The sequence below is a fragment of the Pristiophorus japonicus genome, chromosome 8 (genome assembly GCF_044704955.1).
Source record: "Pristiophorus japonicus isolate sPriJap1 chromosome 8, sPriJap1.hap1, whole genome shotgun sequence".
Taxonomy (NCBI): domain Eukaryota; kingdom Metazoa; phylum Chordata; class Chondrichthyes; family Pristiophoridae; genus Pristiophorus; species Pristiophorus japonicus.
In genome coordinates this window covers 46918223-46937175 of record NC_091984.1, presented here as the reverse complement: position 1 = coordinate 46937175, position 18953 = coordinate 46918223, and the positions used below count along the sequence as shown (strand labels likewise).

At 43.7% G+C, this 18953-nt stretch overlaps 1 protein-coding gene across 2 annotated transcripts in view; it reads right to left on the bottom strand.

Moving 5' to 3' along the window:
- Nucleotides 1-18953, bottom strand: part of kif2c (kinesin family member 2C) — a 125217-nt gene that overhangs the window by 72220 nt on the left and 34044 nt on the right. For both annotated transcript variants that reach the window (XM_070886746.1, XM_070886747.1), the window contains exons 3-4: nucleotides 11391-11504; nucleotides 3170-3218 (exon numbers count right to left, since the gene is read on the bottom strand). In XM_070886746.1, coding sequence (XP_070742847.1) covers nucleotides 3170-3218; nucleotides 11391-11504 — 163 coding nt within the window. The remainder of the gene's footprint in view (nucleotides 1-3169; nucleotides 3219-11390; nucleotides 11505-18953) is intronic.

Sequence of the window (18953 nt, the reverse complement as noted above, 5' to 3'; positions counted from 1 at the left end):
TTTGCTGAAGTTCTTTGAAGATATAACGAGCAGGGTAGATAAAGAGGAACCAGTAGATGTGTATTTGGATTTCCAGAAAGCATTCGTTAAGGTGCCACATAAAAAGGTTACTGGCACAAGAGTTCACAGGGTTGTGGATAATATTAGCATGGATAGAGGATTGGCTAACTAACAGAAAGCAGAGTCAGGATAAATGGGTCATTTAGAGATTGTCAAACTGTAACTAGTGGGGTGCCACAGGGATCAGTGCTGGGGCCTTAACTATTTACAACTTATATTAATGACTTGGATGAAGGGACAGAGTATAATGTTGCCAAATTTGCTGATAATACAAAAGACAGGTGTGAAAGCAAGATGCGAGGAGGAAGCAAAGAATTTACAAAGGGATATAGGGCTCAAATTTGGTCCACTCCTTTTTCCAGCACACTCAGATGTGCCGGCTTTGTGGGCTGAAAATGACGCCTACAAAATCTCCCGATTCTGGCCGCTGTGTTGCCTCTCCTAGGGCTTGGCATGGTGTGGCCAGTCGATTGGGGGGCTGAGCGCGGGCCCTGCGCCAGAAACAGTGCCGGCAGCTCTACACATGCACGTTGGAGTGCGCACGCATGCGCATTGGCTCCTGCCCCCAGCCTGAGTGCTGCAGCGTGGGACTCGATGCGTCCCCACCCCTGCGGCACAGTAACAAGAAGCCTGCCTTCTTCTAAAGCATTTAGTTCTTTTGTTGGCTGCCTGCATTATAGCCACTGTGTGTCAATATTCTACACACAACTTGAAGACTTGACAACATTGCCATATGCAACAGTTCAGCTAGAATTGTCTATTTTGAAATCCATCCCAAAAGTTTGATCGGGGGGGGGGGGAAAATGGAGGAAGGGGTGTGATAACTGTATAGCTAGTAATTTTAAATGAGCTTACTCAAGACTTTCCTTAACCCCATTGATGAAAATACTTTCCAACACAAGAATTACAAGCAGGAGATACTTCTATTTATTATTTGAAAAAAATTATGTAAATATATTTTGTCTCTATTTTTGTAGTTTAAGCTTCCATGAATGCTGTTGTATAGTAAATTAACTTTGCGAAGTTTGTCATATGATGTCCTGTATAGCCTAAATGGCCAAAACAGGTATAGGTGACTTAACACCTGCTTTTGAAAAAAAAACTAAATATCCTAACTAACTCACTTACACTGGCGCAAATTGAATGTGCAAAATGGGGATTTTTAAGATACTCCAGAAAAATCAAGTTGTTCCCAAAAAAACAGAGCAACTCCTGGGCAATTTTGAGTCCATAAGATAGGCTAAGTGAGTGGGCAAAAATTTAGTAGAGTATAATGTGGGAAAATGTGAGGTTATCCACTTTGAAAGGAAAAATAAAAAAGCAAATCATTTTTTTTTTAAATGGGGAGATTACAAAGGGTTCTGGGGGTCCTTGTACATGAAACAAAGTTAACATGCAGTTACAGCAAGTAATTAGGAAGGGAAATGGAATGTTGGCCTTTATTGCAAGGGGGATGGAGTATAAAAGTAGGGAAGTCCTGCTACATCTGTATAACCAGTTTTGGTCTCATTTAAGGAAGGATACAGTTCAAGAAGGTTCACGACATTAATTCCGGAGATGAAGGGGTTGTCATAAGAAAGGTTGAGCCTATACATGAATTTAGAGGAATGAGAGGTGATCTTATTGAAACGTACAAGATTCTGAGGGGCCTTGACCAGGTAGATGCAGAGGACATTTCCCCTAGTGGGGCAATCTGGAACTAGGGGCCATAGTTTCAGAATAAGGGGTCACCCATTTAAAAACAGAAATGAGGAGGATTTTATTGAATGGTAGAGCAGGCTCAAGGGGCCAAATGGCCTGCTCCTATTTCTTATGTTAAATGTCAGCAGGCTATTCAACTAATGGGGAAGAGAAAAGGGAAAATGTCTTAGCTAAGCCTAATCCGATGTCACCTGGCAACCATATGCACACTTTTTGCATCACAGAATTGGAAGCAGTGGGGGTGGGAAGATAGATGATGAGATGAGGAATTAAAAAAAAAAAATCAAACCAGAGACCTTAGTTTTTAGTAAAAAATTCAAATCACCTTTGCCTGGAGAATGACTTTTCTCCCTCTCAAGCCTCAATCACAGCAATAAGTATTTCCTCCGAACAGACAAGGTTTAGGGTTGGGTTATTAGACCCTCCAAAGCCACAGGCCAGAAGATTTAGTACTTTTCCAAAAATTCTTTTGACAGAACAATGCTAATTGTTCAAACACTGCAGTTTTGAGTTTGTTTTGGTTTTGTTGAACCCAATAGCAGCCAATGAATTGTTCTGAAGAGTGGCCTTGTGAACAATTCCTTCACCCTGTGTGTGTCTCCCTCCCCCACCACTTCTCTTTCTCAGGCTTCTAGTTTAAGAGCTTTCTCTCCACACCACACCCCCCCCCCCCCACCACTGCCCCATTTCAGCTCCCATGTTTGTCAGTAATTTCTCCACAGCCCCCCTTCTCCACATTTACAGAGAGCTAGTAGATGCATTTCCATACAGACTAGTTTTAGTTAAACCACCCAGAAAGTAGAGTTATCCATCTAATTGTTATTCTAAGAATTGCACCTCTAAGACTACTGTCTGGAGAAATTCTCAACACTCCTAGTTTAAACCAGTGTCTGGGCTAAAATACCCAAAATACCCAAGCACCTCAAGTCAGTCTTCACTTCTGACACTAGTGGTCTTCTCTGAACTGCCCCAGAACTTGTGTGTGTGTCCAGACCAGAGCAGGACACTATGATTTCATGTTTGAGCTTTGTTGTTTGCTGCTCTCTAGTGATTAAACAGGTTGGTTGTAGAATCTAATAAACCTGCTAGAACTCATGCATCATTTCCTATTTGAAAACCAGTCACATGATGACATCCATGTTTTTGCTATGTACAGTACTTTACACATTTCCATATTAAATGTCATCTGTCATTGACCATCCCACATGGTTTTAAGGCACACTTAAAACTTTTTCCAGTTGGTAATGAAAATATGCTAAGCATTAACAGAGCAATTTAACCCATTTTTTCCAGAGACTATATCCAATTTGTTCTATTATGGATGCTACAAAATCCATTTAATCATAAGGAAAGACTCTAGTTCTGAAGAAAGTAGGACAGTAGGATCTGCATGTAAACTTCAACTCACTTTCCTTTGTGACCCCATTCCTTGGCAGAGCTGATTCACGTCTCGGGACCTGAAAAAGAAAATTCAACACCCAATATGAACCTTTGTAATGTGAATGGGAAGGCTAAAATTTCCACCCGTGTGTCAAAATTCAATAGCTTACAACCAAAAGTGCACACACAACCATCCTACACTTGTGTCTACTAGGAGTCACCCTCATTCTCAATACAGATGAGAAGCTAGCTTATCGATACAAGTTAGATGTCCTGCATATAACACAAGACATTAAGTCAGATTGTACCAGGATCATGCTTGCTAAAACACAAAAGCAACTGAAATACAGATCAAAGACCACACAAAAGTGAGATAATTTGAAAAGCAGCAATTTGAATGATGGGTGGGGTGGGAGGGGCACAAAGAAATTGAGAAGTGTTCCCAGCTGAATATATAACCATATAAAATATTTATATAAAAACAAAATTAAAATGTACTGTCATTAAATTTATTAAATGTGTGTTTAAAAAATAATTTCCATCAGAAAGTTTTCCCCAGAGGCTTGTCCCCATTTAAAAAAAAATAAAAGCAGATGACTAGAGTTGTTTCAAACTCAGTTGGAATTTGTCCAGAGGGTGGTGTTTTTTTGCATGCAAGAGAGATGCATCATTGGAGCTTTAGTTCCACAGAAGCAAATGAAAACAATATCCAAGTGCACCAAGACAACCCATGGAACAGGCAGAAGCCAACATTTTATACAGTTCCAGCCATTACAAAAATCTGAGCTAAAGGGATAATTTGGAATGAGGACTTTTTGTGAATCATTAGCAGCATCTCTTATACTGTCCACGGGTAGTCATTCAACTTTTAAGTTTGCACAGTGTTCACATGATGGCCTTGATTTCTCCATACGCGGCACGATCGATGCGGCTGGGGTAGGTGGCATGTTGAAAGCCTGCTCCAGACTCAAACCCGCTTTCAGGAATCTTCCTGTGATTAGGCTAGTTAAGCCCACCCTGCAGGCTTTCCGGTAAATTAAGAGGAAGCCGGTCTGATGACGTGTCAGCCAGTTTCTTTAAAGGGGCCATGCCCACAGTGGTTTTGCCAGTTCTGTCAATGTCCTGCCGTATTGAGAAGCACTGAGCAGAGGAGCACAGCTGCACCAAGGCTCTCCCATGACTCCTTCAGATGCTTATGGAGGGAGTCACAGCACACAGGTAGGTCCTCTTCCCTTCCAAAGGGCGGAAGGGACCCAGGACACCAACGCAGTCTGGTTGCACATTGCACAGTAGGGCACAAGCAGGGATGTCGTCAGGAGGACCAGGCTGCAGTGGCGCAAACCCTTCAATGATCTCAGCAGATCACGAAATGTTACTGCAAAGCCACACTCAACCTCATCCTGCTGTGCCACTCATCACCTCCCCATTACTCTGCCTTCCCTAATTCTACCCCTGCACATCCTTTCTCACACCAACTTATCTTGCACCTCCACCCATCTCTATCTATATTATCAGTTCCCCATTTCACTAGCCACCCCTCACACTCATCCTTGTCCAAATAAACCAACTAACAACACATAAGGGCAGGCACTTGGTCATTTAGCCAATGTTCTTGTATCGTTAATGGTGATGTATTGTCAAACATTATTTTCAGGACTTTGCGCTCTTGAATAGATATGTGAGCACCTTTGGAATTGGTTTATTGAGTCGTAATGAATGGTACCCCCACAATGGAGGAGTGTGAGAAAGGAATAGGTTGGACATTGCAGGAATGCTTTATGGAGCTGATGTGGGGTGGTGCCAACCTGGCGCATCATGCGGTAGTCAGGGTGTACTGCATGAAGTGAAGTAAAAGTGGCCATGGTGAGGCCATCACTGGCTTCCCGAGTGGGCAGCAATGTGGTCTGCTGCTGATTTCTTGTGTAGCGCCAGGTGACTGGAGAAGATTAGTATTGTTGGTAGTGATGCTGGGGGTGTTTAGTGATGGTGTTGGAGGTGATTGTGGTGGGATTGAGGACCAAAGCGAGATTGTGTCAAGGGCACCAATGCTGCTGGAATAGATGGCAGGTGAGGTTGAGATGACAGAAGGGTCCTGTCAATGGAGAGGGGTTGCTCAAAGGGGGTGAGTGAATGGAGAGTTCACTGCAAGCACTTCCAAAGTGCATACAGCTCACAAATCCTTTCCAAAACCCAAACGCTTCAGCTTCTGACATTGGAAAGTGAACAGCTGTGAAATGGTAGCTTTTATACCACTTCTGCAGCTGTCAACTAGCCAAAGCAAAAGAGTGTCATTGAGAACCAGACTCCACTTACCTGCCGTGAAACCCGAGGGATGGCAAAGCTGTCAAAAGATTGGTAAAATTGTAAGTGCTTACTTTTAAGCTCTTTTTAATTATGTTAATTAATGCCGCTTCCTGTTGGGTTGGCTATCCAAATGCCAACCTGACACTTGAGATACCCACACGGAGAGAGTTTCAGAATGGGATCCCAACCCGCTGTCAAACAAAGCCATTTTGACAGCGGGCTCACCTTCAACACCACACTCGCAGGGCTGGGAAGATTTCGGTTGATGATTACATAACATAATAGGTGGTGTAGGCCATTTGGCCCCTCTAGCCTGCTCCGCCAGTCAATAAGATCATGACTGAGCTGATCAGCTCCACTTCCCCGCCTGCTCCTCATAACCCTTTATTTCCTTCCTTATCACTCAAATCTGTATCTCCACCTTAAATATATTCAATGACCCAGCCTCCATAGCTCTCTGGGGCAGATAATTCCATACATTTACAACCCAGAGAAGAAATTTCTCATCAGTTTTAAATGGGCAGCCCCTTATTCTAAGACCATGTCCCCTAGTTTTAGTATCCCCTACAAGTGGAAATATCCTCTGCATCCACCTTGTCGAGTCCTCTCATTATCTTATGTTTCAATAAAAATCACTTCTCATTCTTCTGAACTCCAATATGTATAGGCTCAACCTACCCTCATAAGTCAACCCCCTCATCTCTGGAATCAACCTAGTGAACCTTCTCTGAACAGCCTCCAATGCAAGTATATCCTTCCTAGTGGGAGTTGTGTACAGACCACCAAACAGTAGTAATAAGGTTGGGGACAGCATCAAAAGTTAGGGATGCATGCAATAAAAAGGTACAGCAGTTATCATGAGTGACTTTAATCTACATATTGATTGAGCTAACCAAATTGGTAGCAATGCAGTGGAGGAAGATTTCCTGGAGTGTATTAGGGATGGTTTTCTAGACCAATATGTCGAGGAACCAACCAAGGAGCTGGCCACCCTAGACTGGGTGATATGTAATGAGAAAGGACTAATTAGCAATCTTGTTGTGCAAGACCCCTTGGGGAAGAGTGACCATAATATGGTAGAATTTTTTTATTAGGATGGAGAGTGACAGTTAATTCAGAAACTAGGGTCCTGAACTTAATGAAAGGTAATTTCGATGGTTTGAGGAGTGAATTGGCAAGAATAGACTGGCAAATGATACTTAAAGGATTGATGGTGGATAGGTAATGGCAAACATTTAAAGATCGCATGGATGAACTTCAGCAATTGTACATCCCCATCTGCAGTAAAAAATAAAACAGAGAAGGTGGCTCAATCGAAGCTAACAAAGGAAATTAAGGATAGTGTTAATACCAAGGAAGAGGCATATAAATTGGGCAGAAAAAGCAGCAAACCTGAGGATTGGGAGAAATTTAGAATTCAGGGGAGGACAAAGGGTTTAATTAAGGAGGGTGAAAATAGAATACGAGAGGAAGCTTGCCGGGAACATAAAAACTGACTGCAAAAGCGTCGATAGATATGTGAAGAGAAAAAGATTAGTGAAGATAAACGTAGGTCCCTTGCAGTCAGATTCAGGTGAATTTATAATGGGGAACAAATAAATGGCAGACCAATTGAACAAATACTTTGGTTCTGTCTTCACGAAGGAAGACACAAATAACCTTCTGAAAGTACTAGCGGATCGAGGGTTTAGTCAGAAGGAGGAACTGAAGGATATCCTTATTAGGCAGGAAATTGTGTTAGGGGAAATTGATGGAATTGAAGGCTGATAAATCCCCGGGGCCTGATAGTCTGCATCCCAGAGTACTTAAAGAAATAGCCCTAGAAATAGTGAATGCATTGGTGATCATTTTCCAACAGTCTATCGACTCGGGATCAGTTTCTATGGACTGGAGGGTAGCTAATGTAGGAACACTTTTTAAAAAAGGGGAGAGAGAAAGTGGGTAATTATAGACCGGTTAGCTTATCAGTGGTGGGGAAAATGTTGGAATCAATTATGAAATAGCAGCACATTTGGAAAACAATGACAGGATCAGTCCAAGTCAGCATGGATTTATGAAGGAGAAATCATGCTTGACAAATCTTCTGGAATTTTGAGAGGATGTAACTAGTAGAGTGGACAAGGGAGAACCAGTGGATGTGGTGTATTTGGACTTTCAAAAGGCTTTTGACAAGGTCCCACACAAGAGATTGGTGTGCAAAATCAAAGCACATTGTATTGGGGGTAATATACTGAAGTGGATAGAGAACGGGTTGGCAGACAGGAAGCAGAGAGTCGGGATAAACGGGTCCTTTTCAGAATGGCAGGCAGTGACTAGTGGTGGAGTGCTGCAGGGCTCAGTGTTGGCACCCCAGCTCTTTACAATATACATCAATGATTTGGATGAAGGAATGGAGTGTAATATCTCCAAGTTTGCAGATGACACTAAACTGGGTGGCGGTGTGAGGGACACGAAGAAGCTGCAGGGTGATTTGGACAGATTAGGTGAGTGGGCAAATGCATGGCAGATGCAGTATAATGGGGAGAAATGTGAGGTTATCCACTTTGGGGGCAAAAACACGAAGACAGATTATCTGAATGGAGGCAGAATAGGAAAAGGGGAGGTGCAACGAGACCTGGGTGTCATGGTTCATCAGTCATTGAAAGTTGGCATACAGGTACAGCAGGCGGTAAAGGCAGCAAATGGTATGTTGGCCTTCATAGCTAGGGGATTTGGGTACAGGAGCAGGGAGATCTTACTGCAGTTGTACAGGGCCTTGGTGAAGCCTCACCTGGAATATTGTGTTCAGTTTTGGTCTCCTAGTCTGAGGAAGGACGTTCTTGCTATTGAGGGAGTGCAGCAAAGCTTCACCAGAGGGATGGCTGGACTGACATGAGAGACTGGATCAACTGGGCCTTTATAAATTGGAGTTTAGATGGAGGAGAGAGAATCTCTCAAACATACAAGATTCTGACGGGACGGGACAGTTAGATGCAGCTAGATTGTTCCCGATGTTGGGAAGTCCAGAACTAGGGGACACAGTCTTGGGAATCAGGGGTAGGCCACTTAGGACTGAGATGAGAAACTTCTTCACTCAGAGTTGTTAACCTGTGGAATTCCCTGCCGCAAAGAGTTGTTGATGCCAGTTCATTGGATATATTCAAGAGAGAGTTAGATTATGGCCCTTATGGCTAAAGGGATCAAGGGGTATGGAGAGAAAGCAGGAAAGGGGTACTGAGGGAATGATCAGCCATGATCTTACTGAATGGTGGTGCAGGCTCGAATGGCCTACTCCTGCACCTATTTTCTATATTTCTGTTTAAATATGGAGACCAAAACTGAACCCAGTACTCGGTGTGACCTCACCAATACCCTGTACAGTTGTTCGCTGCTTTTATACTCTATCCCGCTTGCAATAAATGCCAACATTCCATTTGCCTTTGATTACTTGCTGTGCCTGCATACTAACTGTTTCATGCACAAAGACCCACAGATCTGTACTGCAGCACCTTGCAATTTTTCTCCATTGAAATTATAATTTGCTTTTCTATTATTTCTGCTAAAGTGGATAAACTCACATTTTCCCACTATACTCCATCTGCCAAATTTTTGCCCACTTAGCCTGTCTATATTCTTTTGCAGAGTTTGTGTCCGCCTCATAATTTGCTTTCCCACCCATCTTTTTAAATCAGCAAACTTGGCTACATTACACTCAGTCCCTTGGTCTAAGTCATTAATATAGATTGTAAATAGTTGAGGCCCTAGCACAGATCCCTGCGGCACCCCACTACTCACTGTTTGCCAACCGGAAAATGACCCATTTATCCCGAATCTCTGCTTGCTGTTAGTTAGCCAATCCTCTATCTATGCTAAATATATTACCCCCAACCCTGTGAACCTTTATCTTGTGCAGTAATCTCTTGTGGCACCTTATCGAATGCCTTCTGGAAATCCAAATACATCATATCCACTGGTTCCCCCTTATCCACCCTGCTCATTACACCCTCAAAGAACTCCAGCAAATTTGTCAAACATTATTTCCCCGTCATAAAACCATGCTGACTCTACTTGATTGAATCATGCTTTTCCAAATGTCCCGCTACTGATTCCTTAATAATGGACTTCAGCATTTTCCCCAACAGATGTTAGGCTAAAAACAATAGTTTCTTGTTTTTTGTCTGCCTTTTTTTAAATAGGAGCGTTATATTTGCGGTTTTCCAATCTGCTGAGACCGCCCCAGAATCCAGGAAATTTTGGTAGATTACAACCGATGCATCCACCATCTCTACAGCCACTTCTCAAGACCCTAGGATGTAAGGCATCAGGTCCGGGGCCCTTGTTCGCCTTTAGTCCCATTATTTTACCTAGTACTGATTCATTCGTGATTGTATTAAGTTCTTCCCTAACTATAGCCCCTTGATTATCCACTATTGGGATGTTTTGAGTGTCTACCGGTGAGGACTGATACAATATATTTGTTCAACGTCTCTTGCTAGTCCCTGTTCTCCATTATTAATTCCCCAGTCTCATCCTCCAGAGGACCAACATTTACTTTAGCGACACTCTTCCTTTTTATGTACTTGTAGAAACTCTTACTATCTGTTTTTATATTTCGTGCTAGTTTACTTTCATTATCTTCCCTCTCAATCATTTTTTTTTTTTTTTTTAATAAGGTCATTCGCTGCTGGCTTTTAAAAATTTCCCAATCCTCTGGCCTCCTACCAGTCTTGGCCACATTGTATGCCTTGGTTTTCAATTTGATATCCTCCCTTATTTCCTTAGTTAGCCACGGATGGTTATCCCCTCTTAGTCCTTCGCATTTGGATATATTTTGTTGCGAGTTATGAAATATCTCCTTAAATGTCTACCACTGCTCATCAACCGTCCCATACTTTAGTCTATTTTTCCAGTCTACCTTAGCCAACTCTTCCCTCATACCTTTGTAGTCTCCTTTATTGAAGCTTAGGATCCTGGTTTGAGAACCAACTTTCTCACCCTCCAACTGAATTTTAAATTCAACTATATTATGGTCACTCATTCCTAGAGGATCTTTTACTATGAGATTATTTATTACATGGTACTAGATCGAAGATAGCCTGCTCCCTGATTGGTTCCGCAACGTACTGTTCAAGGCAACTATCCCGGATACACTATGAACTCCTCAAGGCTACCCTGGCCAATTTTCTTTGTCCTAACAATATGAAGGTTAAAATCATCCATGATTATTGCCGTTCCTTTTTTACTACATCCAACAGTGTAGCTACTGTTAAGGGGGCCTATAGACTATGTCCACCAGCGACTTTTTCCCTTTATTATTCCTTGTCACCCAAACAGATTCAACATCTTGATCTTGAGCCAACATCATTTCTCACTAACCCCATCCTTTATTTAGAGCTACCCCACCTCCTTTTCCTTTCTTTTGGTCCTTCCGAATTGTTAAATACCTCTGAATATTTAGTTCCTAGTCCTGGTGACCTTGCAACCACGTCTCTGTAATGGCTATCAGACCATACCCATTTGTATCTATTTGTGCCGTCAACTCATCAATTTTGTTACGAATGCTACATGCATTTAGACAAAAGAGCTTTTAAATTTGTTTTTTTTACCCTTTTTTCCTGCTCATTTCCTCTGTCTTTCAAACTCACTTTCTAAACTTTTTTCTACAGCTTACAATCTAAAGAAATAAAAGTATTTAATGCCTACAGTGGCTATAGAGATTTTTGATAGGTGTGGGCATTAACAGATATTGAGCAGAGGCAGAGTTGAGGTGCCAATCAGCCATGATCTAACTGAATTTCTGAACAGGCTAGAGAGAGGCTGAATGGCCTACTCTTGTTCCTATGCACTACATACTTTGGTTTTGTATTGGTGATTTCTTGGACAAATGTTCAGTTATCAGTAAATCAAGGATAACATTGTACATTAAATAAATACATTAACTCAAGAGCTGAAGACTTAAAACTTACCCTAGAGTTCCTTCTTGGGTGGCTTGGAGGTGGTAGGCTTGGAGGTGGCAGGCTTGGAGGTGGCATATTTCCTACTAGGTTAGGATTTAACAATAGTAAGCTTTCAATGTCAATCTGAAGAGAAGAGAAATACACCAAGCTCATTAGAGTCAACAAAACTTTTGCAAAACACGATTACAAAAACGTTGCACACATTACAAAAAGGTTGTTGCTTCTTCAAAAAAAGACCAACAGCTTAGAACCAACAAAATTAACAATTTAGATTTCAATGTAGGGGGCGTGATTAAGAAGTTTGCAGAGGATGCAAAAATTGTCTGCGTGGTTGCTAGAGGAAGAAAACTGTAGTCTGCAGGAAAGATACAAATGGACTGGTTGGAAGTGTGACATCACAGCAAAGCAGGGAAGTGATTGGTTGGTGAGTATTTCTTGCTTTCTTTGCCATTTGTTTAAATTAAGAACCGGGATCAAAAACATTTAAAAATTTCATAACTGTAGGGAGTTTTTGCTCTGCCCAATTACAGGGGTCTTTGGTGGCTGTTGGTGTATTGGGCCTCTGTCCCTCCTAGGGGACAGTCCAGCAGCTTATGGCTCGCTGACCACTAAACTGGCAGTTTCAAAGCGCCCTAGCACCCCTATCTGGTTCTAACCTCAGAATTTGGGTGGATTATGAGCTTCCACAAGGGAAAACAAAACAGACAAGTGGCCCTTGGAACGTAAAAAAACAGGCAAGTCTAATTTATTAACCACGGTAAGTTTCCAACAAGGTCAAACTTCATCAAAACACATAGCTGACACACACTTATAAACTATGAAAATCTATGGGAAGAAACAGACAACGAAAACCTTGCACAATTTTATCTTTACAAGACATTTCCAACACCACCCGCACCACCCCCCTTTTTAGCTGACTGATAGTTGGGAAAAGAAACCCCAGGATAATACTTATGATCCCTTTTGAGAGTTATTTTTTTTTAGCCTTATGATGGTTAGTTTACTGTGTAGCTGGAGTGAATGTTGCCTCTCAGTTACTTTGGTCTTCGGTTCTTCAGCTGGTTGGCCTCGGAGCGTTGTTCGGTGTACGGCTCGGCCTCTTGATACGATGTTGGCCTCTCGGTAGTTGGTTGTACATTCTGCACACAAGTAGAGTCCAGGGCCTGTTGGATGGTAGGTTTCCCAGCCGGTAATAGTCCGTCTGTGTTCTCGGTTTCTGTCTGTCTGTGACTGCTACTCAACTTCTCCTACTGCTCCAGCTGCTTCTCCACCCTCGGTGGTTCCGTAGGTCCTATATTTCTATCCAATTTAGTTCTGGCCTTTTCACGCCCAAACTCAGTTGGTGGTCCATTGTGTAAGTTTGGGCGGGGAGATAGCTTTGAATATTTAATTAGATGATGTCACAGGTACAGGTAGGTGTGAGGACAGGGGTATTGTTTCAGTGCACATTGGTGCCTCAAAGGCTGCTGGTCCATTGAAACAGTCCTGGGAGTCAATCGGTTTGGCCTCCCCTTTGATGGGCCATCACCGCAGTGATCTCAGGACTATTATCCGCTGTCCATATTAATTAGGTAGATGATGGTCCACATTCATAATTTGTTTAGGGGAGAGTCATATTTTTGAACTGGGCCAGGAGGTCCCCATTGGTTAAGGAATTCCCCGCTTCAGGCCTGACTCGACCCCTGATTGGCCTGCCAGAATACACTTCTCCCCCATTGGCCAGTGCCTCTGTCTCACTTGTGAGCCAGACTCCACAATGTCTGTATCCGCCCACACTTTTCCCAGCCTGCCCTGGTCTGAGGATTTTACTTGGCCAAAAATGTTCATTTAAAATGTATAGGACGATCCCATCTTGGTTTTCTTGTCCTTAGGGTGTTCCAATAAAATGCAGCCGTGGATTTTGGAACCTTACACTGCATCTTGACACCCGGATATAGACGGGATGTCAAAAGGATTGCAAGAAAATCCTAGAGCTCCAAGTGTCAGCCATCCCCATAATTACTCTAAACTATAGACCCGCATAAACCAATGTGCGGCAACAATATTTCTATCCATAATTTGTGCACGACCCACGTTCCTTTACAGGGAAACTACAAACAAGGTACCATTTTTGCTTTGAGTTACGTAGAGTTAAGTACATAATTATAGCACATCATGTTGCGTGTTGCTTGCGTTCCTTGAAAGATTTTTCTGCCACCACAGCATATCGAACAGATGCAGATACACTGTGCAAATGTAGATCTGCGATAAGCAAGTCCGTATTGTGTTCTGTCATGGATAGTTTTAACAGCTTACGTAATTGACAGTGCCAGTCAGTTTCCAGGTACGGGCTTTCGCGGTGCTACGGTAAACCAGAATGTTCCCTTTTGTTAAAACCACCTGGAAACAAAATGGCATTCTTGTGTGTTAGACTGGGCTGTCCTTCTGTTTCTGGAATATTTTAAGATAACCCTGTGCTATTCGGGCTCTTTTGGATCTGCAGGCATTGATGAGGAGACATAGGACAATGACCAGTTGTACAATCACCAGTGTGGGAGGCCGTGCGAAGCCAAACCGGGATATCTACTCTTACCCCATTCCCACCACGCTGGTGTCTATGTCTGCAATTTTAAGGGCGATGTCTTTGGTCTTTTGCTGTAGGGTGTAATACATAGAAAATAGGTGCAGGAGTAGGCCATTCAGCCCTTCTAGCCTGCACAGCCATTCAATGAGTTCATGGCTGAACATGCAACTTCAGTACCCCATTCATGATTTCTCACCATACCCCTTGATCCCCCTAGTAGTAAGGACTTCATCTAACTCCTTTTTGAATATATTTAGTGAATTGGCCTCAACAACTTTCTGTGTTAGAGAATGCCACAGGTTCACCACTCTCTGGGTGAAGAAGTTTCTCCTCATCTCGGTCCTAAATGGCTTACCCCTTATCCTTAGACTGTGACCCCTGGTTCTGGACTCAACATTGGGAACATTCTTCCTGCATCTAACCTGTCTAAACCCATCAGAATTTTAAACGTTTCTATGAGGTCCCCTCTCATTCTTCTGAACCAGTGAATACAAGCCAAGTTGATCCAGTCTTTCTTGATAGGTCAGTCCTGCCATCCCGGGAATCAGTCTGGTGAACCTTCGCTGCACTCCCTCAATAGCAAGAATGTCCTTCCTCAAGTTAGGAGACCTAAACTGTACACAATACTCCAGGTGTGGCCTCACCAAGGCCCTGTACAACTGTAGCAACACCTCCCTGCCCCTGTACTCAAATCCCCTCACTATGAAGGCCAACATGCCATTTGCTTTCTTAACCGCCTGCTGTACCTGCATGCCAACCTTCAATGACTGATGTACCATGACACCCAGGTCTCGTTGCACCTCCCCTTTTCCTAATCGGTCACCATTCAGATAATAGTCGGTCTCTGTTTTTACCACCAAAGTGGATAACCTCACATTTAGCCATGTTATTCTTCATCTGCCATGCATTTGCCCACTCACCTAACCTATACAAGTCACTCTGCAGCCTCATAGCATCCTCCTCGCAGCTCACACTGCCACCCAACTTAGTGTCATCCGCAAATTTGGAGATACTACATTTAATCCCCTCGTCTAAATCATTAATGTACAATGTAAACAGCTGGGGCCCCAGCACAGAACCTTGCGGTAACCCCACTAGTCACTGCCTGCCATTCTGAAAAGTACCCATTTACTCTTACTCTTTGCTTCCTGTCTGCCAACCAGTTCTCAATCAATGTCAGCACACTACCCCCAATCCCATGTGCTTTAACTTTGCACATTAATCTCTTGTGTGGGACCTTGTCAAAAGCCTTCTGAAAGTCCAAGTACACCACATCAACTGGTTCTCCCTTGTCCACTCTACTGGAAACATCCTCAAAATTCCAGAAGATTTGTCAAGCATGATTTCCCCTTCACAAATCCATGCTGACTTGAACCCATCAAGTCACCTCTTTCCAAATGCACTGCTATGACATCCTTAATAATTGATTCCATCGTTTTACCCACTACCGATGACAGGCTGACCGGTCTATAATTCTGTGTTTTCACTCCCTTCTTTTAAAAAAAAAAGTGGGGTTACTTTGGCTACCCTCCACAGGAACTGATCCAGAGTCTGTGGAATGTTGGAAAATGACTGTCAATGCATCCACTATTTCCAAGGCCAGCTCCTTAAGTACTCTGGAATGCAGACCATCAGGCCCTGGGGATTTATCGGCCTTCAATCCCATCAATTTCCCCAACACAATTTCCTGACTAATAAGGATTTCCCTCAGCTCCTCCTTCTCACTAGACCCTCTGACCCCTTTTATATCCGGAAGGTTGTTTGTGTCCTCCTTAGTAAATACCGAACCAAAGTACTTGTTCAATTGAAATTTGTGTTCCCAGTTATTACTTCCCCTGATTTTGACTGCAGGGGACCCAAGTTTGTCTTTACTAACTTTTTTCTCTTTACATATCTATAGAAGCTTTTGCAGTCCATTTTAATGTTCCCTGCAAGCTTCCTCTCGTATTCTATTTTCCCTGCCCTAATCAAACCCTTTGTCCTCCTCTGCTGAGTTCTAAATTTCTCCCAGTCCCTGGGTTCGCTGCTATTTCTGGCCAATTTGTATGCCACTTCCTTGGCTTTAATACTATCCCTGATTTCCCTTGATAGCCACAGTTGAGCCACCTTCCCTTTTTTATTTTTATGCCAGACAGGGATGTACAATTGTTGTAGTTCATCCATGTGGTCTCTAAATGTCTGCCATTGCCCATCCACTGTCAACCCCTTAAGTATCATTCGCCAATCTATCCTAGCCAATTCACGCCTCATACGTTCAAAGTTACCCTTCTTTAAGTTCCGGACCATGGTCTCTGAATTAACTGTTTCCTTCTCCATCCTAAATGTAGAATTCCACCATATTATGGACACTCTTCCCCAAGGGGCCTCGCACAACAAGATTGCTAATTAATCCTCTCTCATTACACAATACCCAGTCTAAGATGGCCTCCCCCTTAGTTGGTTCCTCGACATATTGGTCTAGAAAACCATCCCTCATGCACTCCAGGAAATCCTCCTCCACCGTATTGCTTCCAGTTTGGTTAGCCCAATCTATATGCATATTAAAGTCACCCATGATAACTGCTGCACCTTTATTGCATGCACCCCAAATTGTTTGATGCCCTCCCCAACATCATTACTGTTTGGAGGTCTGTACACAACTCCCACTAGCATTTTCTGCCTCTTGGTATTCCGTAGCTCCACCCATACTGATTCTACATCATCCAAGCTAATGTCCTTCCTAACTATTACATTAATCTCCTCTTTAACCAGCAATGACACCCCGCCTCCTTTTCCTTTGTCTATCCTTCCTAAATGTTGAATTCCCAGCCTTGGTCACCCTGGAGCCATGTCTCCGTGATGCCAACCATATTGTATCCGTTAACTGCTATCTGCACAGTTAATTCGTCCACCTTATTCCAAATACTCCTCGCATTGAGGCAGAGAGCTATTAGGCTTGCCTTTTTAACCCACTTAGACCCTTTAGAATCTTGCTGCAAAGTGGCCCTTTGTTTTTTGCCTTGGGTTTCTCTGCCCTCCACTTTTACTCATCTCCTTTCTGTCTTTTGCTTCTGTCTCCATTTTGTTTCCCTTTGTTTCCCTGCCCCCTGCCATATTAGTTTAACTCCTCCCAACAGCATGAACAAACACTCCCAGGACATTGGTTCCAGTCCTGCCTAGGTGCAGACCGTCCGGTTTGTACTGGTCCCATCTCCCCCAGAACCGGTTCCAATGCCCCAGGAATTTGAATCCCTCCCTGCTGCACCACTGCTCAAGCCACATATTCATTTGAGCTATCCTGCAATTCCTACTCTGACTAGCACGTGGCAATCGAGAGATTACTACTTTTGAGGTCCTACTTTTTAAATTTAGCTCCTAAAATTCATCTCGTAGGACTTAATCCCGTTTTTTTACCTATATCGTTAGTACCAATGTGCACCACGACAACTGGCTGTTTGCCCTCCCTTTTCAGAATGTCCTGCACCTGCTCAGAGACATCCTTGACCCTTGAACCAGGGAGGCAACATACCATCCTGGAGTCTCGGTTGCGGCTGCAGAAATGCCTGTCTATTCCCCTTACAATCGAATCCCCTATCACTATTGCTCTCCCACTCTTTTTCCTGCCCTCCTGTACAGCAGAGCCAGCCATGGTGCCATGAACTTGGCAGCTGCTGCTGCTCCCCTGATGAGTCATCCCCCTCAACAGTACTCAAAGCGGTGTATCTGTTTTGCAGGGGGATGACCGCAGGGGATCCCTGCACTGCTCTTCCTGTTGGTCTTCCATTCCCTATCTGGCTGTGGACCCTTTACCTGCGGTAAGACCAAGTCACTAAACGTGCTATTCACGTCATTCTCAGCATCGTGGATGCTCCAGAGTGAATCCACCTTCAGCTCCAATTCCGCAACACGGTCCGTCAGGAGCTGGATACACTTCCCGCACATAGCCGTCAGGGACACCGGAGACGTCCCCGATTTCCCACATAGTGCAGGCGGAGCATAACACGTGTCCGAGCTCTCCTGCCATGACTTAACCCTTAGATACACTTAAATTGGCAACAATGCTAAAAGTTACTCACTGATATAGGAGAAAAAAGAAAAACTACTCACCAAACAGCCAATCACTTATCCCCTTGGCTGTGATCGCACCTTTCTATTTCTCTCTACTACTTTTTTGCCTTCCCCCTGTAGCTGCACCGGCTAGCTTTTTGTAGGCCTCTCGCCGACCCCGGACTCACGTCTCTCCAACGCACCTCCAGACGCCTCTCGCAGCCTTTTGTAGGCTGCTCGCTGACTCCAGACTCACATTTTTCGCTGAGATCCACTGCCTTCAACAGGGCGGTGAGTTTCTCAGGTAGTAAGGGTATGGGGTACCCAAAATGGGCAACATAGTTCTGCAGATCACTCGCGTTATACTGTACTGTGAGGTGGACCATAGAGGGTTCTGGGATTGGGATGATCTTTTCCTGGACCACTTGAACTTCTGCCCTAGGTTTAAAGCAAAAACTGCTATCCGGAATATCAAACCACTTGCTCGGGCCGTGTCTATATCGGTGGGCAGTCGTGGCAACACAATACGTCCCACTACCTACATATGCTGCTGTATGGGTGTAGTGCCTCCAGGTGCTGGTTGCTGATGCAGGAGGGGACCCGACCTTGCCCAAGGTCTTCCAAATTGCTGTCCCTCTCCCAGCAACCAGGCCCCATAGAGTACACACACCTCGCTCTGTGCAGTCTGATCCGAGGCCAACCGGTCCTCCTTGATCAAGGTGTCTATTGTCCGGGCGTGAGCCTCTAGCTGGGCAATAACATAACATAACAAGAATTAAGAACAGGAGTAGGCCATCTAGCCCCTCGAGCCTGCTCCGCCATTCAACAAGATCATGGCTGATCTGGCCATGGACTCAGCTCCATTTACCCGCCCGCTCCCCGTAACCCTTAATTCCCTTATTGGTTAAAAATCTGTGATTTGAATATATTCAATGAGCTAGCCTCAACTGCTTCCTTGGGCACAGAATTCCACAGATTCACAA